The sequence below is a fragment of the Tursiops truncatus genome, chromosome 3 (genome assembly GCF_011762595.2).
Source record: "Tursiops truncatus isolate mTurTru1 chromosome 3, mTurTru1.mat.Y, whole genome shotgun sequence".
In the NCBI taxonomy this organism is placed as follows: domain Eukaryota; kingdom Metazoa; phylum Chordata; class Mammalia; order Artiodactyla; family Delphinidae; genus Tursiops; species Tursiops truncatus.
The window spans coordinates 101,188,135-101,214,640 of record NC_047036.1 but is presented as its reverse complement, the minus strand read 5'-3'; the positions used below and the strand labels follow the sequence as shown (position 1 = coordinate 101,214,640).

Genomic DNA, 26,506 nt, shown 5'->3' with positions numbered 1-26,506 from the left:
TTCTCTTTCCACATTCCCTGAATCCTCAAGGACTCAGATATGCCCTATGTTTGGTTTGGTTTTTCTTTTTTGCATTAACATGATAAGTCTGAGATCCAAAGGGCATGCTGAAAAGCTACCAATTGGCTGCTATAATAGATTCAAACCCCCTTAACAAATATAAAAGAGGAGGAAATCGTTCATCAGAATCCTAAAGGGTTCAGATTTCCCAAGAGACAATTCATTCAGCTGTCCTCAATTGTGGCCACCTCGATGATGGTCAGGGGACTTGCTTGCTGATGGCCAGAGATGGTATTCTGCATGCCTCCTAGCTCAAATTCTAGAAGCACAGACCCTCAGAAACCAGAAAGAATCTTAAAGTTACTTACTCCTACTTCCTGATTTTACTGGTGAGAAAACAGACCACGAAGAACGTCTCACGTCCAAGGTTGCACAGTTCAACCCAGGATCAGTGTATAAATTTCCTGACTTCATTTCCCCAGTATCGACCACTAAACAAGCGGGGCCTTTTGCAGCCTGGACGCTGACTTTCTAAAACAGCGTCCTCCACCAGTTGGCTGAGCCAGGCAGTGCTGGGCCACCTTGTCTGCCGGCTCTCAGGAAAGGCTCAGAGAAAGAAGGGATACGGTGCGAGCCGCTACTTACTTGAAGGGCTTTTCTCCAGTGTGGGTTCGGATGTGGTTGTTGAGCGTGGTGGCCCCAGCAAAGGCACGACCACAGTAGCCACATTTGAAAGGCCGGTCACTGGAGTGAGTGACCACGTGGTTCCTCAGTTCTGAAGGCTGGGAAAAGGACTGGGAGCAGTGGCCGCACTGGTATGGTCTGAAACAAATGAAGACACTGCCTGGTCATTACGTTCTATGTCAGTCAGCAGACGTTAGCATCACGAGGCAAGGGCCAAAACGTTCTGGGGACGTTCTCTCAGTTTCTGTAACAAAGCATAGCACTGGGGCTGCTAGGTTCTCATGGCTATACTTGTTGCCACACGAACAAAATTAACAGAGCTGATGAGAGCCATTCATTCCCCAAAGAATATGCCTTTCCGGTATTAGCCATACCATTTCAAGAACTCCTATTTCTTGTTTTGAGCCCCACCCCCAGGCAAATATTGGAGCGTTGAGGGTACAGACTTGATGAAGCACAACAGTACAAGAGAAGATATGTAATTGTCTCTCGTAATTCTGGGGCACTTTAACTTTTCAAAGTGCTTTAACATCAATGATCTAGTTTAATCTTTACAATAATCCTCTCAGGGAAAGCGGATGTTATGATCTCTGTCAGTTCAGAAAAGTGAGGATAAACTGTCCTCAAAGGAAATAAGCTCTTGATGCCAAGGTCACTCTAGGGTGACTCTGGACCTTATTCTAAGTCCCAGGTAAAGATGCAGGCAAGTCAGCAAGCTGCATGTGTGTTTTAATAGATACTAGACTGTCCTGGGGTCTGTCTATAGCACATCCCCAACTTGGGGTTGTGTGATAGTGCACAGGCCAACACAGGCGTGCACCCAGATTTGTTTCTTTGTAAAAGAAATCCTGACTTTTACTTACTCTCTCCCCGCCCCGACCTAAACTCATATTTATCCACTGGGTCTTTTTTTCGTGAACTTCGGCTCCCCAGTTTAATCTGGTAGCAAGCAATGATTTATAGCAGCACAGAAATGACAGGATGTCACTATGCTTGCAGGAGGACTGGGATGCAAAAGCAAATGGAAGGAAGTTGTGACAAATACCTGATAATTAGCAAGATTATCAGAGCGCATTCTTTTCAGCTCATGAGAAAGAAATCAATTTTTGGTTTTCATAAAATAAATTAAAATTCTGTCTTCTCTACAGAAGTTCTTCTGCTTACTTAAGCAGAATCTGGTGAGTGATATAAAACCTGGGGAGTTTTCCCTTTTCGAGGCTATTTCATATCATTCCTTGACAGGGCTCTAATTTGTTTATCAAAATTTTTCTTGAGAAAATTAATAATCTGTCATGAGCGATATTACCAGAGCTCAGGAAGCCTTGGTTTGTGGCTCAGAAATTTCTGGCTGCGTTTAGAAAGCCAATGGCAAAAGCAGACTTAATTGCTCTACCTTTAGCAAATGCATAAGCTCCAATGACCAGAAACCAAAATGAAGGGCTAGGAAACAATGGTGACCGAGCATGTACAACAATTCAATTACATGCAAAATAAAGTGTACCCTCTCATTTGTCAAGTGAAGTGCTTAATTGTGGCTACTTGCCTCACTGAACACAAATACGATTATTTTACCAGGCTTCAGCGCACTGAGCACTGATTGTAGAATTTTTTAGCTTGATTAATAGTCTGGGATTGGTCAATAACTCAATACTATACAATTTTAATTACTTACATTTAGAAATCTATCTAACTGCTCTCAAACAAGTTTCAAAGAAATATATATAAGAGTCCTTGGTAAGGAGTTTATCAAACTTGACAAATTGCACATGCATTTTATTACAATCATGAAATAAAGCTTTGAAGCCATTAAAATCATATGTAGATGAAAATATCCTTTTGTCAAAATTATTCTTTGTAGTAACCATTAACCTTAAAGGAGTCCTCAAGAAATCATTCTCTCAGGGATGAATTTTTTAAATGTATTGAAGATTATAAACAAAATAATATATGAATATATGCTATATCCACTGACAATTGATTTTTCTAATAGTGAAGGACCATTAACATTTATTAGCCTCTGGTTATCTATTTTTAATAGCTATCACAATAAACAATTAGCCACTAAATAAAACCAATTAATCTTTTTTTCTGACTCTGCTGTCAAAAGTTGGGGTGATTTATTTCCTATAGTCAGAAGTCATTCCATCCTTTTTATGCTAATAGTCAAGGTGGCAAAGATTTACACACAGAAGAGATGACCACAGAGAGGCTTATGCTGAATTCTTATATCAAGGTAACACCAATGAAAGGCAAATCAGATTATAAAACATCACCTTGGCCAGTACCAGCCTGAGCGGTATTTGCTAGGTATCCCGTGACAGCTTTTAAAACTTTGCAGAATTCAGCTGACTGAATGGAACAACCTCGAATGGGCGAGATGGGAGAGGTGAGTCCTGCTTTAGCCTCTGGCCCCAGTTAGCTGTGGGACTTGACAAGTCGCCCAACATCCCTGACTCTCCATCTCCTCATCTCTCTGGTAAGCAGGATGGACTGAACTAGATGCCCTCTCACATCCCACCATGTTCTGCTCCTGCTTTCAGATAATCAACAAGCACGTGCCACCTAAGGATCTGTCCAAGACATGGCCTCACAGTAGACAGCATCGACGATGTGACCTCCATCCTCCATCGTGTGTACCAGCCAGTGCCCTGCAGGGAGAGCTTTCCACGGTTTTGTGTGTCTAGTCATGCTAACTAGAATACAGACCATTTAAACTTACTTGGTAAACAGTTGAGAATTCAGAGCAAGAAGAAAATCTAGTACCAAAATACAAGACCCAACTTTAGTTGATCTCAAAAAACAAAGTGATATCCCTTTAATCCTGATACCTTAAAGAGTAAGATTTTAGAGCATATGGTCATATTCACCATCACAGAAACTGATTTCATGTAGAATTTAGAACTAAAATGTGTACTCTATTTGCCACTGTGTTAACAGATTCTCTCAGCCTAGAAATACATGCAAAGTTAGGCCTCAGAAAATACAGACAAGATACTTCTTTCCCTAGATTTTCAATATTTCCTAAAAATGAATAAAAGGAAATGCTCAAAAAGTAATTTTAACATTAATTGTATCCTAGAGTTCATCTAAGGGCATAGGAATACATTCAAGACAGAATGAAATCTTCAAACCCAAGAGCAGGGCTTACTTAGAAAACATCATCATCACCATAGAATCTCAGACATCACAACTTCTTTTGGGACAACTGACCACAGGATTTAAGACTCTGTATGGATGTTTTTAGTAGCACACCCTGACTCCTCACCTCTCAGGTTACAGCTAAAGGGCTTTGGGGATCAGTTGGCACAGAATCAGTTGCCATTACTCAGCTTTTTATTGTGATGACTAACATTCTCATTAACTTTTCAAGGTCTGGTCAAAAGGTCAATACTGTGGTGGGGGAGTGGCAGGTACAAACTACTGGGTGTGAGATAGGCTCCAGGATGCATTGTACAACATGGGGAATAGAGCCAATATTTTGTAATAACTGTAAATGGAGTGTAACCTTTAAAAATTGGATATTACAAAAAAAGACTCATAGAATAAAGGGTGGGGTTTGAAAAGTTCTACAAATACTAAAGGGATAAAAAAGTGAAAAAATAAAATATCATCATCAACCAAAAAAAATTAAAAAGTAAGCCTTAATTTATTAAACTTTTGGATACAATCAATTTCAAATCCCAAGTTCTGCTCCCTTTGATGTGTCATACCAGAGGCAGCCCAGGAGGACTGGCATAGTCAAGTGCTGTGTTCAGCTTCACTCTTTGTAGGATCTCATGTCATTCAGCAGCTAAATGGGACTCTCCTTTCTAAAGCACCTTGATTCTTTCCAAGTCATCATACACATACAGCATTTTATTATTCTCAAAACAAATGCAATGAGCATTCTTCACAAAGAGATAACATTTCATAACCAGTAAAAGCTTTTGGCGGGGTTTTTTTTTTTTTTTTTAACACTACTTGAGATATCTAGCAGTGCTGTCAATGACGGAAGTGTTCTATAACTACACTATCCAATATGGGAACCACTAGCCACAAGCAGCTACTGAGCACTGGAAATGCGGCTAGGATGACTGAGAAACTGAAGTATTATTTTACTTAACTTTGATTAATTTAAATTTAAACAGCCTCGTGTGGCTTGTTCCAACACAGAAATATCAAGCTTCACGAAAAACTAGAATATGCTCTGTCCTCAACAATGAAATATCTAAAAAACAGACAAAGCCTGGGTCGATTTAGTTAGCGTATATCAATGCCAGTAGATTTTTAAGCAAAAAGACAGCAGCAAGACAATTTTGTATGTCCCCTGGCATTCTCTGTAACTGGTGGCTCCTCTGCTAAAGATGACTCCAGTAAAATGTGCAATTCATTTACTTTGAGTCTGTAATTGGTTTGTTGTACACATAGGAAAAGGATGAAACATTAAACAAAATTAAGTGTGGTTTGGTTTAATATATTATTAATCCTTCTTTGATTTTTCTTTCATGGCATGAAAGCCTCCAGGACAAAAGTTGTTCAGTTGGGCCCACAGTTGAGCAAGTTGGGCCTTGCTCCCCGTCAGTCAAGCCCAAGTGCACATCTCCCGAGACTTCAAACGGGGCGTTACTTAGGTCCACTGCTAGCTGTGTGGAGTGAGAAAAGAACTAAGCTCTATGTAAGGAGAAAAAGATTTCAGGAAAGTGGCTCAAGTATGCAGCCGAAACACTGGGAGAACATGGAAAGAAGGTAACCTTCACACTTGGGGGAGGGGGAAACAATGGAACACGAGAACACTGACACATTCCAAAGAAACTATTATGGTGATGGATTATCTCCAGGCTCCTCCCACCGAACGGCTCCTTCTAGAGTTATCTTCCCCTCTGGTACCACCACACCCAATTATAAACAAGGATACTCAAAACATAAATGTGAACGGCTGACAGTATGCCCAGGAGGCTAAAGGCAAACTTTCCCCAGGTAGCACAATCAGAAAGGAAAGGAAAAGGATGCAAAATAAAGATAAGCACTAAAAAGACATTCTGCAGAAAATAAAAAGAACATATTCATCAGAAAATAATCCACTATGATTGAAGGCATTGCTTACCCCTTTCTGGACTGCCCCCGCCCCCAAATGGGACTGTTGAGAGTTTCTGTAGCAGAAAAACAGAAGAGAAAAGGGATTTCTAATTCCTGTTTCAGGCACAAGTCAGTCAAGCTGCCCTGGCCCAGGTAATAAGCTTATGCCAAACCTCAAATGTTTATGAGGTCCCTAAGTCCCTAGTCCTTAGTCTAGATCTAGGTTAATCTAGATTCCGACAGCTTCTTCCCTTTGAATTCACTCAGGAAAGGAAAAAGTCAGTAGCTTGAGAAAAAAGAAGAAGAGACTTTTGGTTTTGTATGTTTAATATTAACAGAATAAAATCAAGAACTAACGATTCTGTGCCTCCTGGGCTCTCATACGGGTGTATTTTTATCTTTAATGCTAATTCCTACTTTGAAAGGTCAAATGGAATTTTTTTCTGCGTTCAATGTAAATAACACGGTAGTGAAAAATGGTAATGCTGACAACCCAGGGTATCCTCGGATCTCCTTCCTTTATATCAAGGCATAGACTTACTGATGGTCCCTCACATGAAAAAGCTCACAAATAAAGACACACACAGTCTCTTTCATGAAGGTTCAAATGTCTTGGGTTTCATGGCCAAATATTCAGTGTGCTGAGTGAAAAATCTTTTGGACCTAAGATTCGGGGGCCTGTTTCAAATTTGGACGTGTTTGAAACTCTAACCTGTTTACTTTCTGACTTTGTCTTCTGTGTCTCCCTTTCTTGCCTCTAGTTCTAGCAGGATTTTCCTAGCAAAATAAAACGTTTGAGCTTTTCAAATAGAAGGGAAATGGTTTCTGACTGGCAGGTTCTAAGCTTTTTCACTGTATATGGCTGAATGGGCACAAACCGCCAAAGACTAAAAGCCACCGAATTTATGGAGTCAATCGCTAAAGAAAATATGTATATTCAGCAGTTGTAAGTCTCCACATGGATAATAAGAGGAATGACTCCAAATTTCACAACCGTGCACAAATTGATGTTCCATTTTAGGTCTGCATGTTTCTCCTCTTTAGCAATTCACCTGTGTGGTCAAGAATTAGGGAAAGTATCTTGTACTTCAAAACTTGCCGGTACCAGGAGAGCATGCTAGGTTTTAGAACACCATACAGAACCTATATGCTAAAAGCAAATTATGTAACTCAATGAAATTATGTATCTCAATGAAACTAGTGGGTCAAAGAGACTGGGCATCTCTATTTCCCTTATCTCCAGTAATCAACTCAGATGTGATGGAGTAATTCAAGCATCTCCCCATTACTAGTAAGAAACATTGTACTTTCTTACTTTGCCTATAAAGGGACTAATTCTTTGAACTCATAATTCTTAGTTTTAACTTATTCATGAATGACGGTGAATCATACCGCCTCTCAAGTCTTCACCAACAAAGCACAGGGAAGAGAGAAGTAGGAATCCACTGCTTTAATAATTTGATTCCACCCTGGTGATCTACCTGAATATCAAGCACATTACTTCACCTCATCTGGGAACCTGGCCAAACGACACCTGGGCATCTGCATCAAATAAGCCCACCAGGGTCTCGCACTGAATGGGAGTCTCAAGCCACTTGGATTTTTGCCAGTAACTCTAGATTAGCTTGGAATCAGCGATGACCTAACAGTCTCTCGTGGAAGTCTATTTTGTACATGTAAGTTTTCTAATTTGTAGGGTACTTTTCTGACAGATTACATAGATGCTTTATAAATTCTGACATTATTATTTGACAGAACAGACATCATAGGGACTTAAAGCATAATCCACATACGGTTTTCGAAGTGTAACTGGGGTCAGACAAGACAGTCTGTTTTGCTAACTTTCTGTTTACCAAGACATATTTTCATTGTTTTATATGACATTCAGCATGAAACTGTATCATACCCAAAGCTAAGCTTTCAGTTCCTGTATCCAGAAACTTTCAACTATCATTTCATCTTACCTTGTATGTTCAGTTACTATGACCACAATGAACCTGTGCAAATAACAGATCCATACACCTAAACTCATTCAATTCAAAAAGCAAGTTTATAACAAGATTTTAATGCATTTTTATATTAAAAAAAATAAAATGCTTTGCAAACTCTGAATAGATATATCTTGAGGCTATCTGTATACTTGCAAGGAAGGCAGACTTTAAAAAAAAAAAACCCTGTTGGAGTAAGGAAAACATTTTCAAAACTTTTGTGTCCCCTCTAAAGCCAGTAGTACTAAGATATGCAGAAGTCCGTGGATATTTTCACCAGGGGACTCTCCTACCGAAGGTAAAAGATTATAAAGACACAACTGCCTTAACAGCTGTAATACAAATGCTTCAACATCAATCAGTCACAGCAATGCTTGATGCCAAGCAAGTAGTTTCTAGAATGGCACAAATAAAAATATATACACATGTAAATGTGCACGTGTACCCTAAAATGGATCATTATTATTTCTGAAAAGATTCACCCCCTCTCCACCACACTTCTATCCTCCCTGCCTGCTTGGGTTCGAGTACACTGTCATATCCTGCAGAGCTGGGAGGGGAGAGTTGGATGTATATCATAAGGCAAGGAGAGCTGAGTGGCTTAAGGTTAATCAGTGGCCAAATTAAGAAAATAATTCCGGAGTCCTGCTTTCGAGTCTCCTATCCTACTTCCAAAATTTACGTTCTGCTTTTATATTCAAAATATTCTTAGATATTTGGTGTTTAATCAAATTTTCATAGGATGTGAAGGGGAGATAAAACACGGTCCTTTCTTATTGAATTAATTTGATTTTTGTCTTTTGCACTCCCAGCTATCAAGACTGTCGAATAAACCAGTTTTGACTCATAAATAATAGTTCCATTATATCTACTGTGCCACTCGTCAGAGTACCTGAAATTTTAATTCACTTGTTCAGCTAAATTTCATCCTCAGTTCATGGCCATAAAATTCTTTATTGACAAACTTTCAAAGCAACTTTGACTCTGAGGTATCTAGTCAACATTTTTCTTCTGTGTGGATATTAGTTTATTGAATAAGTGGCATCTGTTTTCCTCCACATCACTAGCAGAGTAGGTATTTCCTTTTGACAGCTTTGCAGGATTTATGGGTTTGCATGCTCTGAAGAAAAATAGTACTAAGCAAAAAATTCCAATTCATTACCTCTTAGTACTTAATTAAGTTCATACTCACGGCACACTGGAGGTGAACCCTGAGACGACTGAACAGCAGCAGAGCAGCCAGCTATATTATCTTTGGAAGACAGAGAGGATTCTAATTATCCTGACCTCATTTTTCCATCTATGATATTCATCAATGTGCCTTCTATTTTGCCTCCCGTTAGACCTGGGCAGAGCTGTTTGGAAAGCGACAGCAGATTCCTTTCTGCAGCCACTGTTCATGCAGCCCTTCTACACAATAAAGCCAAAGAGGGGCCCAACATTACTCTATGACCTTCCAGAATGCAGACCTCTGATCACAGAGTTCTCCCCGAGGTGTGACTGGAGGAGGCGACAAGAAGGCAAGCAGTGAGTCTCAGAAGCAAACACAGCCGGCGAGCAATGAGAGGTGGGGTTACCTGTCGGGGTTCTGCGTGCACACGTGCATCTGTAACAGGATCCTCTGTGTGAAAGTCTTAAAGCACTGCCCGCACTTCCAAAGATGCCAGTCACTGAACTCCGAGTGGAGCTGGCTGGTGGAGGTCGGGCTTGCAAGGACTCGCTGGTTTTTCACGTTGATTTGATTAAATCCTGATTCCATGGGCCCAGACTTATCCAGGAGGGAGAAGTTCCTGCCGCACGGAGTCTGTGGGAAGACGACGGAGCGCTGCTGGGTGGCGGGGGAGAGTTTGCTGCTCTTGTTGAAGGGCTGCAGGGGGTCCTGTCTGCACATGGCTTCCATGACCGTCGAGGGGACATTTACTGGGAGAACAGCAAGGGGTTGAGAAGATCAGTTTTGTTAGCCCTTCAAATAAGCATGATAACACACACTTCTAAAAGATTCCTATAAGTCAATAGTTTAAAAATTGGTTTTTCTGGACTCAGAATGGACATAGAGCAGACAATTTGATTTAAGGGGACAAGCACAATTACCACAAATGAACTCATTAAATGCCTATATTTATTAAGCACCTATTTTCTGCTTGAGATTTTTCATACATGGTTTTTGCCCTCACAGAGCTCACTTACGACTTGAGATAAAAAGACTCCATGACGAGGCTCCACACTGCAGCCTAGATTTGGGGGTTCTCAGATGGGAGGTACAGCAAGAGACAGGGAGAGAAAGGTGGGGCTCCCCAGAGAGGGTGGCCTTGAGCAGAGAAGGTAGATTCAAGCCTTCAGGATTTCAGGCCTTCCATCCAATCCTGCCAGCACAAAACAGGTTTTCAAGAAAAACTGGCTGAAGAGATGAAGGCAACCCTATGAAAGACGCCTGGAGACAGAAGTCTGGCACGCTGGTGGGATGGCACGGGAATCGAGCTGACCGAGCACAGCGTGGGCTTTCGGGGGGCAGATCTCAGAGGGCCTTTAATGTCCAAATAAATAAACAGAAGACTTCAGGCCTAAGAAATAGACACTGACTGTTTCTGACCAGAGGAACAGCAAGAAAAGAGTCAGTGTTCAGGAAGGGCCCGAGTGAGGCACGATGCACAGACAGGGTGCGGTGTGTAAGGTAAGAGTGGGAGGCGACAGAGTATGCAATCTTGGAGCTCGGTGCTTGACACTCGGGGTTTGGAATCAGAAAGATCTATGGAGTTACGTAATCTCCCTGTGCCTCTGTTTCATCATCTGTAAAATGAGGACAATGGAAGTAATCATCCTAACAGTAATAGCATTATGGCTTAGAGGTCAAGACGGCCTAAACTTAAACTCCACTATTCACAGCTGTCCCTTGGTATCCAATGGGGGTTGGTTCCAGAGCCCTCGCAGATACCAAAATCTGTAGATGCTCGAGTCCCGTATACAAAATGGCACGGTATTTGCATATAATCTACTCATATCCTGCCGGATACTTTAAATCACCTCTAGATTAGTTATAATATCTAATACCAGGTAAATGCTATGTAAATAGTTGCCAGCATGCAACAAGTTCAAGTTTTGCTTTGTGGCACTTTCTGGAAATTTTTTCCCAAATATTTTCCATCTGTGGTTGGTTGAATCTGCGGATGCAGACCCTTGGATATAGAAGGCTGACTGTAATACCTTTGTGACTGTGGGAAAACACAGAACATCTGAATACACAATTTAGTCCTTGGTAAAATGTAAAGTGGTTACTGGAAGGACTGGGTGCGATAATGCATAGATGGCAGCTAGTAAATGCTATGGTTGCCACTCGGTAGATGTTGAGCTCTAGGAGCCCTGGCTTCCTTATCTTTAAACCCCCTTTTATGCGGTTTAAATGAGATACTGAAAGTGCTCATCACAGGGCCTACCATCAACAACAGCCACCATTCTTATTCTAGAAGAAGAGACTGGAATGAAGGGAGATGGATTCAAGCATGGGTGGTGGCAGTGGGAGTGGGGAAAGAATTAAAAGAAACATTTTTGAGGAGGGAACCCTAATATACATGAAATTTTTCTTTCTTTCTTTTTTTTAAGTTGCCATTGTGTTAATAATATATATCATGTATTCACTGGTCAACCCACAGGTTCAGAGGTAATTAGAACCTAATATGCTTAAAAACTGTTATTCTTTTTTTAAGTAACCACTCTGTCAATAAAATGTATTTCTTGGTACTTCAGAGATCATAGAGATTAAAGGTTACAGGGTGGTCAAGAGAGGGAAATTAGAGACCAAAAAGTTTAAAAAGGATGACTGGCAAAAAGGTTAGTGATGGGAAGTAAACTATGGCTGTTGGTCACTAGTTCAAGGTCACGTGGAGGAAATACATGAACTGGGAGCTCTCATTCTTTCCTGACATGGACCATCTCTGAGAGTCCTACGAAGCACGAAGACTCAGGCATCCTCAACTACAAAAAGAGAGTGGTAGGGGACCGTGACCGCCAGGAGGCTCCACGCCTGAGTGGACAGGTAGACACCACGTGTGGAGGTTAATGGGCTGCCACTAAGGACTCTTCAACTCTGAGGGTTCTACACAATCACATGTATTTGATGAATCCAACAAAAGGAATAGCTCATCCTACAGGGTTCTGTTGGCCTGGACCATCCTGTCTTAGGAAGGAGAAATAAAACAAGAGACTCACAGACCAGGGGAGAGCCTAGTTTGTCTAGTTGGCAGTTCTTTACCCTGAATGCATACTGGACTCACAGGGGAGATTTTTTTTTAAATACCAGAATCTCTTGGTAGGGCCTAGGCATCTGCATTTTTTGAAATTCCCCAAGTACTTCTAATATACAATCAGAGATGAGAACCACTGATCTAATCCTACCCTCTCTTATTACCAAAAAAAGAAAGAAGGAAAAGAAAATGCTAAGGACCAAGCAGGTCTAATAATTTGCCCATGGTCATACATTCGGTCAAGGATACAGCTAAGCTGGAAGCTTTAGCTTTCTGATTTCCAAGGCACTTTTTTCTGACCACACTCCCATTCTGTGTCTGCTCAATAGCTGTGTTGCAAAAATAAAAAGGACATTTTACAGCTAGTACAGAGTTCTGTGTGTCTGTATATATATACCCATGCATAAACATATGTTATATATGCACCTATATACACATGTACAGACGTATTTATGTATATATTTCACATATAAAATTTATGTATAATTTCAACTTCTGGGGCAAAGTGTATAACCAATATGAAATGTGTGCATACATTTCAGACTCTCAAAAAATCTTTGATTGTACACAGACTGTGACTTTTGAAATACATATTGAAAGAAAAGGAGAAATGTTTTATGTTTTGGCTCTTTCTTAATTAAAAAAAAAAACAAAACAGCAGCATTGTCAGAGATTAGGGTAAAATTCATCTTATTTAGCCTGTTTATAACTAATCCGGAAGAGACAAAGCACAGGGAAACCCGCAAGTCTTCAGGCAACACTAAACTCTTGCGGGTTGGGAAGGCCAGACTAGCAGGAAGGAAGGCGGGGTGGGGAGACTGTGGAATGAAGATGTCATCAACATGCAAGAGAGCAGGAAAACCAGCCAGAAGCTCACTGCTGGAAAGAGGAATATGATGCCTCTGGGGGAAATCATACAAATAATACTCTAAGTATAGATTATAAATGCTGACTTCTCACTTAAGCTCCTGGAAAGTAACCCAATAAATTCATTTTCAGAAATTGTTAAGGGCACACCACCTTTCTATTAAACAAAAGAATGTGTGGGTCAATGGATTTTTCTAAGTTTAATAATCAATGTCAAAATAGTAATAAAGAAAAGTGTATACCAGTTTGTATAATGATGTGGGATAAACGGGATCTGAGTTAATGATAATAATAGCATTTAGGTAATAAGAGTTGGGATGGTTATTCTCTGTCTTCTTTCCTCCTATGGAACACTTCAAAACAAACATACTATGTTTTCAAGATATAGCAGCGACACCTGCACTCTATATTCTGCTTTTGGCATGATCTTTTCTTGTACTTGTGAATAAATTCAATCCTGCTGAATGAAATGAGCATATAATTTAGAGAGAGAAAAAAAAAGTAAGGCTAGGAATGGATAAGTTTCATGAAAGCAACCATATTTGCTCTTGAAGCTGTCCTGCAGAGCGCCTGCATACTTCCACAGGACCCTAGAGGTCTAGATACAAAGCACAATTTTTTAAGCAGGACTTAAAAGGACACAGAGGATCATTCTTCCTAATACCAGTCTGACTGGCCCAACAAACAAAAGTATTAACAAAACACAGGGAATTATAAGAGGACAAGAAATGAATCGGAAAACACTATGTTATCCCAAGCCATGACAGTCCAGACCACTGCAAAAGGCCCAGAAACGACTAAGGCAATTCCCCAAAAGGATGAAGGGGTTTCTACATGAAGACATAATGAGCAAGTAAAATCTCTTCAGTCTATAAGACAAAGGTTAAGGGAAAGAGGGCAAACTTTCAAAGCCCTAAAGGATTTAGTCAGGAAAGAACATAAACTCATCAAATCCTGCAAAATTAAACCCCTGAGAGAATGCAATGCAGGATCTATACAACAAAGTCCTACTTTACACCCTCATCCATTCATTCAGTCCACAAATGCGTACAGAGCATCAGTGACAAGCCTGACATTGCTGGCACTGAGGATACAGGGGAACAAGAGAGCCACAGCCCCGGCTTTCAGGCCACGTAAACTGTAGGGACAGAGACAGATATTATACAAATGTCCTTACAGGTAAATATTTACTCAGTTTCATCAAATCTAAACTTCCATTAACTGCAAGCCACACCGTTAATTGTAAGTCACTGATCATTATAACACACTTAGCAGGTTCAGAAAGATTAAAATGTGAAAAATATATGAATTTTAGAATTGACGATATACAGTTGCTACCAGTGTAATAAGTGGTATGACAGAGAAGAAAGGAGGCCAAGAAAATGTCTAACAGGGATGGCTAAACTTCGGGTGGGAATGATGGCTTCCCTGAGGCAGTGACCTTGAACGTGAGTCCTGAAGGGTACACAGCATCAGACAGGTGCAAAGGGAGGAAAAAGGGGATGAGAGGAGATGACACGTTGGCAGCTGTGTCACTAAGTCTGAATGGCATGCTGAGGTGAGGAGCTCAGGGCATGGAAGGAATGGAAAGCAGACTCATGTGGCCAGAGAACGAGGCAGAGATGGGCTGTAGCTGAGGCTGGAGAAGAAGGCAGCACAATTCCCAATGCCCGTGGCGGCAGGGCACATAGCAGAAATCAGTGCTGGGAAGCAGGTTAATACAACAGAGGACGGTGGGGTCTTCAGCAAACTAAATAGGGCATGGCCAGCGTAAAGATGTTTGAATTCGATTTTTTGCAAAACACTATGTGAGCCGTACAAAACATTTCTGGAAACTATATGTAGCCCATGGGCTATCATATTAAAGAACTAGGGATTGATTATAAGAGTAATGGCTAGCCAAAGAAGGGTTTTAAGCTAGGGTATAAGGTTATTAGATTTATGCTTTAAATGCATCATCACTCTGTATCATTAAATGAAAAAGCGAGGTACAGAACAAAGAATATATAGTATGCTGCTATTTGCATACAAGGGGAGGGGTAGAATGAGAGCGCCAGAGAAAGAGAGGGAGAATATGCTCAAATGAGAGAATGGGCAAAAAAATACATCTGGAAGGACACCTAAGAGTGTTTCAACTGATTGCCTTTTGGAAGAAGAATTAATATGCCCATATTACTTTCTGTATTTTGATCTATGGAACCGAACTACCTATTAACAAAACAAGTGAAGGCTTCCCTGGTGGCGCAGTGGTTGAGAGTCCGCCTGCTGATGCAGGGGACACGGGTTCGTGCCCCGGTCCGGGAGGATCCCACATGCCGCAGAGCGGCTGGGCCCGTGAGCCATGGCCGCTGAGCCTGCGCGTCCGGAGCCTGTGCTCCGGAACGGGAGAGGCCACAACAGTGAGAGGCCCACATACCGCAAAAACAAAAACAAAAAAACAAAACAAGTGAATAAGCTGAAACAATAAAATCAACAAATCAGTGAATTTTCACTTTGGCTGCTGTGATACTAAAAGGGAAAATGTGACATGCAGGTGGCTACCGCAGGGGTCCAGGCCAAAGCTGATGGTGAGGCTGATCGGGAGGTGGCAGCAGAAATGAAAAGAAACTCATTTAAGAATACACAATCAACAGGGATTTATGAATGATTGGATAGAAGAGGTGAGAAAGAACAAGCGGTCAAGGTTTCTAGAAAGAACAATTGGATGAATGGGAGTGAGAGGTACTGAACTGGGGGAGAGGCAGCTTGCAGGACAGAGTAGGATGGTTTCACTTTACCATGCTTAGTTTGAGACACCTCTGAGACAGGCAAGTGCAGGTGGGAATCCGACAGGTAGACAAGATCCTGGGGCTCCGGTGAGAGATCTGGGTTGGCAGTATAAATCTGGGAGCACCTTTCAGCCCTCTACACCCCCAGATATGGGGGAATGAGGGCCTCAATCCTAAAGCATGGCTGGGATCAAGGAGCCCAAGAGGTCAAATCTCTCATGACAACGGGTTTCCTTGTGTCTTTTGCCACTTCCTTCTGTGAAGGTGTTTTCAGTGGCTGTTGCTTTCTGTTAGAGTCCTGTGCAGATACCAAGACATCCCTCTGGGGTGACTTCTCCTCTGTTTGTTCTAGGACCCTACAGGTTCCTTCAGTTCTGAGCCAAGTTTTATATTACTTCTTGGCCCAGGGTTTCCACAACTGACAGGTAAGGCAAAATCCAACCCTGTATCCTCCCATAGCTGGGGCTGGTTTTTTGGAGCATGACATACTGTTTTTTTCACCAATGGCCTATTGGCTTGAGGGTAGCACTTTTCTAGTCCCGTTAAAGGACAAAACAGTGACTTCTGGTTCTTGGATTTATGTGAGGATCCAGTCCCAGCTGCTCACTGTGCACAAGGAGCCTAGAGCCGGGCCCCTCCCAACTGCAGTAAGACTGAGCCTAACACCCGCCTAGCCCAGGCTCGCTGCTACGGCCATCTCACATGGCACCTGCGTTAGGTTTGCTGTTGTAGTTTTTGCTACGTGCCTTCTCCTACACGGAGTTCCTTGAGGACGGGGTCTGAGGTTTTGTACCCCATCACAATGCTTCCCACAGGACCTTGCACACAGATGTTCTCATTGGACTGAACTATTCTGTAATCGCCTCAATGTTCATAGGTAGAAGGCTTGAGTGGGGCCTTTCTATCCGGGGCCTAGTTCCTTATTGTTGGTGGGATGGTGGGGTCAGTGCGCCGTGCAGAGGTGCCAATTTTTATTTTCTGCTCATTAAAATCAAAGGAAAAAGGCAGGCCTCTTGCGGGCAGAGTTTACTCCAGTGCAGCGAACCTCTGCGCTGCCATCAAGTGTCACATTCTGCTACCTCAGCTTCACATGCCAAGACAGAAAAAGCAGCAGGAAGACGTGTTTAACATTTATTCCCAGGTTTCTTTTTTCAATTTCCTCTGAAATGAATATGAATACACTACGGTCTTTACACTCTGCAGGAGCTAATCCCCCACTGGAAGCTTTGGGGAACCTCATTCCTTCTTGCGGATACAATCTGTCGACACAGGCGTTCCTTCAGGCTCTTCTGAAAGGCCCATAGTGGACAGAGCTGCGCTCTCTTTGGAGCTCTATTACACTTATAACTATGGGTTGTTTTTTTTTTTTTTAAGAAAATAACATAGGAATTGCTTCCAGAACCCAAGTGCCTGTGTGAAACGCTGCCTTCTCTTTGAGGCAAGGCTGCTTTCAATGGCTCCTCCAGGCAGTGAGCGTGTCCCAGTGCCAGAGGGGCCAGTGACTGAAGCCTGAACCCGCCCACATGCTCAATAGGAAATGTGTACTTTCGCCGTTGAAAGAACCATGAGAAGAAAATGATATTTTTATAAATGAAAGCGCTTAATAAGTATTATTCACTAAGTAAAATCATATTTTACTTGAATGTCTTGGACCATGTATCAATTTCATTAACCAAGAAAAAAATCTAGCTGAACTATGTACCCCTTCTAGTAATGGCAACAAAATTCTCAATATGTATCCAGTGAGCATGTATTAATTGTTTACTGTGTGCATAGCACTATAAGGAGGCTCTGTGGAAGCATTTTGTCAAATAAGTCTTTGATCTCAAGAAGCTTCTTTTTAGGGTACCTAATTTATTTTGTGGCTAACTCGGTAGCATAAAAATTGTCTTCAAACTGCTAATCCCATTGAGATGATTTCAATTACTCAGGGTTGCAGAAGGCTATCTGTTAAATTATCTGTCCATGCCCTTTCACACATCTGTGCTTTTAAATCACACAGAGTATTTTCTCAGTACAGAATAAGGATCCCTCATTATAAAGCATCCCTAGGTCTCTCCGTGAATCATATGGAATGACAATCCATCTTCGAGTTAGAGTCAAAGTCATATATCTCCCCCCACGCCATCTGATGAAGCTTTCTGCTGGTTTCCTGGGTGGCCAATCACATCACAGATATATGACTTTGAGACAAGAACTGAAATAAAATTCCTGTAATACCCTTAGGGGGGAGGGAGATGGTCACTGCTGAGCATTTTAGTCAATGACTTAATTCCCTTTAAACTTCCCTCCACCCTTGCTTAGAGCTCTGAACTCAACCTAAAAGAGCTGCATAGTGTACCTACTGAATCCACAATACTTCGAGGTGCGTTAGCTTTGTGAATTTTCTTCCAAGGATTTCAGGTGCTAAATGATACATAACATGTGCCCCGGGAGAGTTTATTCAATACCCTAATCAGCAACCTCAAGAATGCTTCACGCAGGTTGGACAATGGGAGAAAGAAGGCCTCAGAAGCAAAGCACTTGGTGTTGCCAGAAAGTACATTTTTGATGGCACTACCACACTGAAACTGGAGACCAGCTGGTACGCTCTTAGACACCATCGTCAGGTGGCTGTGAATGGCACGTACAACCCCCAATCCTCCAGCTCAGCCCCTAAATCCCTCTCGTCCATGTAACAGCATCACGAGGTGGAAGCAATGTCGTAGATGTGAGACTTCCACCCCAGAGATCCACGTCAAGGGGAAGAAACACATTCCCTGAGCAGTCATTCCACAGTTCCCATGTCTGACTCATAACTCAGTAAATGGCCATTCCATCCATCCAGCTCCTCAGACCAAAGCCCTGGAGTTATCTTTGACTCCTTTCTCTCACTCAGCATCCAATGTGTCAGCAAATGCTGTTGACTTTACTTTCAAAATATATCAAGAATCCAACCACTTCTCACCACCTCCACCACTTTTACACTGGTCCAAACCACCATTACCTCCCCTCACTGGATTCCAGCAACAGCCTCTAACTGGGTCCTGCTCCATCCTCACCCTCACTGTCAGGTCCCCACTCAGTAGCCAGAGTAATCCTGTTACAACTTCAGTCAGGTCATATCACTCTTCTGCTCAAAACTCTGCAATACCCCCTTTGTCCAAGGCACACAGAGTAAAAGCCAGGGTCCTGACAGTGACCTCCTGGGCCCTACAAGATCCCTTCCCCCAAATCTAAGGTAACCCCTCCCCACTTCAACCAATACATTCCAACTGACACACCTATGTCAGTCTTTGTGATGCTCTTCTGACAGGCCAGTAGCATTTCCATTTTGGGTCTTTACGCTTGGAGTCCAGCTGCCTGCAACACTGCTCCCAAAGAACACATGGCTTGTTCCTTCATCTCCTTAAGTCTTTGCCCAAAGGCCACCTTCCAAGTAGGGCCCACCCCGATCATCTCTAAAATTGCAACTCCCAACTCCTGGCACTCCTCACCCCTTCTCTGCTTTGTTAACTCTATGACACTTATCATTACCTGACAAACTATTTATTTACTCATATACAGGTTGATAATCTGTCTCCCTCTACTAGACTCTATGCTCTAGGAGGGCAGGAATTCTTGTCTGTTTTGTTCACTGCTACGTTTGTAGCACCCAGCAATGATGCTGGTCCTTAGTAAGTATTCAACAAATATGAATGAATGAATGAATGAATTTATTTTTGGACTGTGTGCCATGTACTTTACAACTCTAGACTTTGATATGTTTACTCCCAGACATCCCTTGACACACATACCACAATATTTTCAGAGTCTGGAGCAGGCTGTACTAAAGGAGGAAACAGAAGGCCTTATAAGATTTCTGGAATCTTTTTGGATCAGATTCCATCCTTTAGAAGGCAAAGTTACACCAAGGTTCTAATGTATAGACAGGCCCATGTCAGCAGATCAGGGGAGTTGATCCTGGTGCTTTTCTGTGTGTGGATCTACATCTAGTTTTAGGGGAGCTGGGCATGGAGCCATTGTGGGAAGACAAAGCACACTGGCCGCCACGGCCATTTCTGCCTGTAATACCAACCACACACTCATGTCCAACACTGAGATTTTCTCCTATGAAACAGACACTCCCTCAAACAGGAGTAGGACTGCAGAAAAGAAACTTTCCAATGGAAACTTGGGAAGTAAGAAGAATGTACTTACATGTGCAGAGATTCATTTTTTGATTTGAGATTGGTTTGGGGTTAGGGTAAAGTGGAAAAGGAAAGTTGAGAGTAATATGCTTTTTTGAGGATTCTATTTTTTACAAAGAAAATAAAGATAACATGGAAAAGAAATACCTGATCAGCATTTCAATCAGTAGTATTATAAACATTTTTTTGGAGTTTATATGTGTGTGAGAGAAAGTAAGTAGAGAAGGAAAAATTAAAATAACACATTTTTTTTCCAAAATGAAGTTTCTTAAATAGATCTGTTCTCTCTGCGTCTTTTTCTACTGTATAATCCCAAATTATCAGTTCACAGATTAGTCAATTTGATGACAAGAAAAAACAGTGTCATTAAAACCAGTGTTTCTCACTGAAGCACATCAGAATCACTTAATTCTGTTCCAAATACTGGAAATCACTTCATAACATTTTCCCAAAGAATTGATAAAAACAAATATATAAAGTTTAGGTGAAAATTGCTGCAAAAGTTTGCATCTGCCTAGACATTAGATTATTTTTTAAACATAATGATTGCCATGGTAAGAAAGATAGAAGAAAATTACATGGTTCACTTTAGACTAAGTTGCTTAGAGAGAGACAAATTCCTCAATCATACGTCTATGATTTTTCCTACCATTTCTCATTCCAATGACTACTTAAGAGGAAGCAAAACCAATCGACTGGAGGGGTGTTACTCCTGATTAAACAACAGTGTTTACTCATTATTTCATTTTTGCAAATAATGCGACTCCAGCAAGACTGTGCATCCCTTCAGAGGAGAAGTTGTATCTTATGCTGCTCTTGTAAACAGACACATAGTAGGTGCTCAGTAAATACCAACTGCCTTAACATTTCAGCTGGCAATGATTTAAAACCAGGACAAAGGACAAAGGTTTTAAAATCATAAGCAGGCGAAGAAAAATTGGCCTGTACAAGTCAAGATTCCCTGTGAAAAAGCAAAGGACATACAAGGAAAAGAAAATGATGGAACAGACGTGCACATTTGTGTTACACAGCAGAGTGAACCGCATTTCAGGAGTTTCAAACAACACTCTTAAAAAGTTAGCTTTGAAATAGGTATTTGGAAATGTGAATTCAGAGCTAAAATAAATTCTTACAGTTTTCATCCTGGGCAATGCATTGTAAAGGGATCCCAAAGAAAGACGTATAGCTGTCATTGTACCACACCAGAAGCTCGGTACCCCTGGGAATATCTATACAGGCTCGGTAGAATATATTCGACCTATTCAAAACAAAAGAAAACCCAGCTTAGTAATCGGTAGGACTCATGTGCCCCATCCACACTTTTATTGCCCCGAAAAAGTTCTGCCCAGCTTTCCACCTAAACAGTTTCTGTTTGTAATAAAATCTGCACCCACCTTATCGTTCCCAACAACCAATTAGAGCCTGTAACCTGGTATGATAAATAGCTCACAGTTTATTTCCACAGTGTCCCTCCACAGAACCTCTTGGCTGAAGAGACAAGATATTTGGCCCGGGAGACAGCAGAAAGGAAGAGTTCATTAAAAAAAAAAAAAAAATTCCATCTCATACTAATGAGAAGATTCTCTCTATTGGCAAATTGCAGACTCCGGTGCCTCAACCTCACATATAAATTAATACTATTGATTTCTTATTTGAAGGGAAAGTGTTGCGTATATTCTTACAACTTGGCATTGGGAGTTCTCTAATTCGTAATAAAATTAAGCAGCTTTGTGATATAAGGACTGAAAGAAATAAAAGTCTTCCCCATTGCTTTTTTTCTAAACTTTGATACAGGAGAAGAGAAAAACCCTCTTATGTGAAATGGATGGAAATTCAGTAAATACAAGAGGAACACTTTACTCTGGCTGAAAGATTACACTCTGAAATGATGGAGTGAAGGTACCAAGAAATAACCACTTTTTTATAACAGCTGTGGCACTGTAAAGAAAAATCTACAGATTAAAAGAAAGAGGAGCCTGCGACGGGTTTTCTCAATGAAGAATTGCTACAAATATTAGCCTCAAGTTCAAGATAAAAGTGTTTAGGGTTGGTGGACCTTAAGTTTAGCCTTTCTGTAAGGAATTGGCCGTAGCAGGGCAATTTGTTCCTTGTGTAACACTGCAGACATAATGCGAAGCCTTCACCACATTTTTCATGGCAGTGAGATATGCACTTGTCAACATATTTTGTCACCACAAAGTGGCTCTTGGCAATAGGATCATAAAGATCAATAAAAAAAAGTGCAGATTCTCAATATTTTACTTGCAGCTGCAAAAATTTCATTTATCTTGTTATTTTCCTTACTTGCTGCCATTCTGTCTCACGAGGGCACTGCTAGCTAAGCAGAGTGTTTTCTCCCAACATTCTATGAATATCTGACAAAAACTCCAGCCAGCTGTCCGGACCTCACTCCCCTTCCTCCCTCCGCACCTCCAAGAGCTGTGCATTTTATTAATTCTTTCCACTGCTACATAAAAAAATCAAAATTGGAGCCGGGCTATAAATCACTGGCATCTCCTAACTTGAGAAAAATTGAGTCGACTTTGTACTTCACCCTTGTAACATTTCATCTCTCGGTTTGGCTTCCCTTAATATAAACACAGCGCCCGGCAAATGAATGTGCTAAAACCAAATGACACACTTTGCCGCTGAAAGAGCAGAACTGTTTTCGAGCAATGGGTGGTCTTTGGAGGCACAGAGTAGGCCGAAAGGGGGAAAAAAATGTGTAAGCGTACACCGTTCTTTACAAGCGGGCAGAGCTTCCAAAACTCGCAGAAATCTCTGCATGTTGAAGCACATCAAAGGGATTTTTCCCTTTTCAGATAATATTTCCTTTGCTGACATGTATTTAGTATTGTGGTTGGATGACTCATAAAGATAGCTTCATGGCGTCCCAACGCAGCTGAAGCAGAACACACGCCAACAAACATTATTGTCAGCCTCAAAATAAAAACAAAACGTTCAGCTAAGGGTCAATCAATCAAGGGTTCTTTGAAGAAAATTCCATTTAGATATTACAAATCATAACAGAATGAATCTAAACCAGCTGACTTTTTGTGAAGAGGACATTCATGTACAATAAAAATTAGGCTAGCTCTTCGGGGTCCAACTTTTCTATTTTCTTACTCTTGGACGTGGTCACTGGTGACGGATGCCAGTTTTTAAATTGTGTTTTTGTAGTTCATTTTATAAAGATCTGAAGTAATCGAAAACAGATCGGCAGAGAGAACTTGATGTGTAAGTGCCATCAGGAAAGGGAGCAATAAAACCCACTTAACATTGACAGAAAGGTAATGACTTGCTCATACCCACCTTCCTCGTAGGGGTTTCTTATTTTCCCAAAGTCAGAATTTGCCTCAAGAGCTCCCTGGGTGCCCATGACAGAACCAGCCAATCTATCTCTTGCCAAATGGAGAAGCACAACCTTTACTAATTTTCTAGCTCCGAGTTTTATAAAAACTTCATGACAGAGATGCAGCTGCAGGGAAGGTGGGTGAAGCCCATATACAGACTGTAACCAGATCCCGTCGTACACAAGTTCGTTTAAACCCTTATGTAATGAAAGATAACTGCCTAGGAAACCAAGGCAGTGAGTCACATGCTGCCCAAATATGTTCCTTTTGAATTTGGAGGCCTTTGGAGAGCAAGCCAGATTTGTGCAGCCTTTAACCTATAAGGGGAATGAAGCTTTTTTTTTTTTTTTAAGTCTTCATTTAAAAAAAAAAATGAGAATGAAAATAAATCGTCATAGGCAGGACTCCAAGTTGCCGAGCAAGGGCTCTTCTGCTTTGATGTGTCTGTGGTGCCTGGTAAAGCTAAACAGTTGCTTCTGATCCGAAAGGGAACACGGCTGTTTATAACTGAGGTCATATATTTACAGGGCACATGTTTTCGAGGGATTCTGAGAAAAGAAGGCTTAGTGGCAGGGCTTTTTTCCTATGGGATCTGTCTTTGCCTTTTTGTCTCCACTCCAGCTTTTCGCATTAAATGGAAATGCCTGACCAACAGGTGCACTGGGCAGGTGTGGCTTAGGCTCTGGGAATCCACCCTGCTTCTATGCCCCTACCCCACCCCAGGCCTCCCTATGAGACTCTGGGCAATGGGGGTGGCTCACCTCATCTTTGTTACCCTTTGGGCTTTGCCCAAACATCTCAGGAGACCAGGGCCTTCTCTATGCTCCGGAACTACCTCATCCCCTGAAACGTACTCTGAATTGTCGCAGGACCAAAGCCAAACGCTTTGGCACATTTCAAGGGATCAGAAGAGGTTGCTCTGACTCAGCCAAGGCTGCCGAGCATAACGGTTTTAGAAAAGCAGCTTTGGGAGTGTTGAGAGTTCTTGATTTCCCATGCCTTTGTACAAATCAAACTGTTCTCCCTAGGAGACAGCCAGACCGCAGGGGACTGAAGGCAAGCGACCTGGGGCTGAATCTCTAAACTCCTGTTTACGTGTGGACACGTCTGCTCTGGGGGAAATCACTCCGAGTCAGTGAGTTCGCCGGGCTCACTCAGGCCATTATGAAAGTTCAGGTGATGATGTGGAAGTAACTTTATCACATGCAGTGAGTGAAAAAAGGCCTTCTCCTAACATCTTTCTTCCCGAATTCTCAATAAATTACTGTTAGGAGAACTAAGGAGATATCACGAACCTAGCAAAAAAAATTCCTGCCAGTCCTTGCAGAGTTCTTCAGGACTCTGCAGGATTTTTTCAAAACTAGCAGCAAGCCTGAATTTATATATGCAAGGCAAAGGGCTTCGGCTTTGTAAGCGGTAAATCAAGGTATACTTTACCTGTACTGAACTACTGTTAGATTCTGTTCTCCGCAGTGCCTTGCACATCGGATATACCTCATCCAGCTCGACTTACTAGGTTCCCCACCATCAATAAAGTGCTGTAGTGTCCCATCTTGGTCATATATCTAGAGAAGAGGTCAGAAGGTCAAGTAGTTAGAACGAATCATCAGCAATCATTTTCCCTGCTTCCCTTGGTGTCTTTATGTGTCGGCTGCAGCAATTTATTGCCCGTAGGTTTGCTAGTGCTTATGAATGCTTGTGGAAACTCAACTGGAATAACAGAAGAAAAACATTTTCTGGTGATGCAAGTTAATCACGTTTTTCTTATTGAGCCAATCTTCCCTTTATTAAATACATTTGTGGCATCTCAAGGATGTGAGTGACCATGTTTCCCAAAGAATATTTAACCTCTTTTGACAGGCTACTCTTAAGTAATGAGCTGCTGGGTAAACAAAGCAAGCTGAGAGGCGAGGCCACGCTGACATGGCTGGAACATCCACACGAGAGGCCCTCCTCTCAAACACGTAACTGCTCGAAGGCATTCGGGAGGCAGGGACCGTCTGCTTAACAAGCTGGGTGACACCTAGCAGAGGTTGGAGCATTATGGAGCTGTATCACACTGATAAAGCAGACTCTGATTCAGATGAAATAAACGGACTCTCACCTCGCAGAAGATGTAGGACTTCAGCTGTCAGGACCTGAAACTATTAGGAGAGGAGTCATGAAAAAAGAGAGACCCTCACAAAGGGAAAGAAAAAATAATAATAACTGTTTCCTATGGATTTTTAATGTCTTAACTAAGGTTGCTCTAATAATTATTGCCTTAGGCCACCTCAAGCAGATTTTCTTTCAAGCACCTTCAAGGAAATGAAATCTGCTTCAAACCAGGCAATAAGCGTGGGACAAAAAGTCTTCTGCGAAACAACTGGCCAGCCTAGGACATGCGGAGTCAGTGCTGACAGCAGAGACAATCGGCTCTCACTTCCAGAAACCAGGTCAGCCCTGGGTACCTTGAAGGCTGTGGTATCTAGAGGAGTGGGAGATCCGGGGTTATATATGTACAGCAATCCTCAAAGATCATCCTCAGCCCTAGGGGCAGCCAGGAAGCAAGGGGTACAGTTCTCAGAAGGACCATGGCAAAACTGGACCTTTTCAAATAAAATCAGCAGTAAGATTCTGTTCCCCAGAGCATCCTGAGAAAATATTTTTTACCTTTGCTAATCAGCCTTTCCACTTTTCCTTTCCAAATAGACACAGAGATAAGTCTCACAGAGAGCCTCACTGGTTACATTTCGGCCCTAAAATTAGTAGGGTCATTCATATTAATTTAGCTCAGTATTTCTATTCTGGAGGTCAAAGGGCTTAGTGATGACAGTTCTTTTTATCATCACCAGTCATTTTAAAATAGCTGATTTTTTTCTTTTTTTGGCTTTTCTTGAACTCATTTGTCTTCACCCCCAATCTTTCCACTAACCCCCAGAAACAGAAGAGAGACACTAATCCAACCAATACAATTGTTGGAGAAGTTATAACTGGGTAGCAGGCCAGAGTGATTACAGCTGATAATCAATGTAGCCTGAGAAGAATGAAGAGATTCCTGGATGATATTATATTTAAGATTAATGATTTTAAATTCCTAGCTCGGGGATGATGGCAGAGAACGGAAACATTTCATGCAGTGGATACATCTGCTCTTCGAGCAACCTAATGACAGATTTCATATTTAGGTTAGGTTATTACACTGTACTTATTTTGTTGTTGTTGTCTTTGTTTTCGTTTTAGGAAACTGGTTCAAAGGCTCAAAGTCTCAACCCTGAGTCTGCTGTTGACAACCCGTGCAACACTGAACACAGCCATCAGTTCTCTGAATGCCACTGTTTATCTATAATGGAGCCCAAAACGTTGATGATCCAGCCCCCTGCCCTGTCCTTCCCCCATGAACAA

General features: G+C 41.7%; 1 protein-coding gene across 2 annotated transcripts in view; it reads right to left on the bottom strand.

Moving 5' to 3' along the window:
• Window positions 1-26,506, bottom strand: part of PRDM6 (PR/SET domain 6) — a 106,025-nt gene that overhangs the window by 10,691 nt on the left and 68,828 nt on the right. For both annotated transcript variants that reach the window (XM_033853113.2, XM_073802449.1), the window contains exons 4-7: window positions 24,560-24,687; window positions 20,903-21,027; window positions 9,305-9,647; window positions 646-822 (exon numbers count right to left, since the gene is read on the bottom strand). In XM_033853113.2, coding sequence (XP_033709004.1) covers window positions 646-822; window positions 9,305-9,647; window positions 20,903-21,027; window positions 24,560-24,687 — 773 coding nt within the window. The remainder of the gene's footprint in view (window positions 1-645; window positions 823-9,304; window positions 9,648-20,902; window positions 21,028-24,559; window positions 24,688-26,506) is intronic.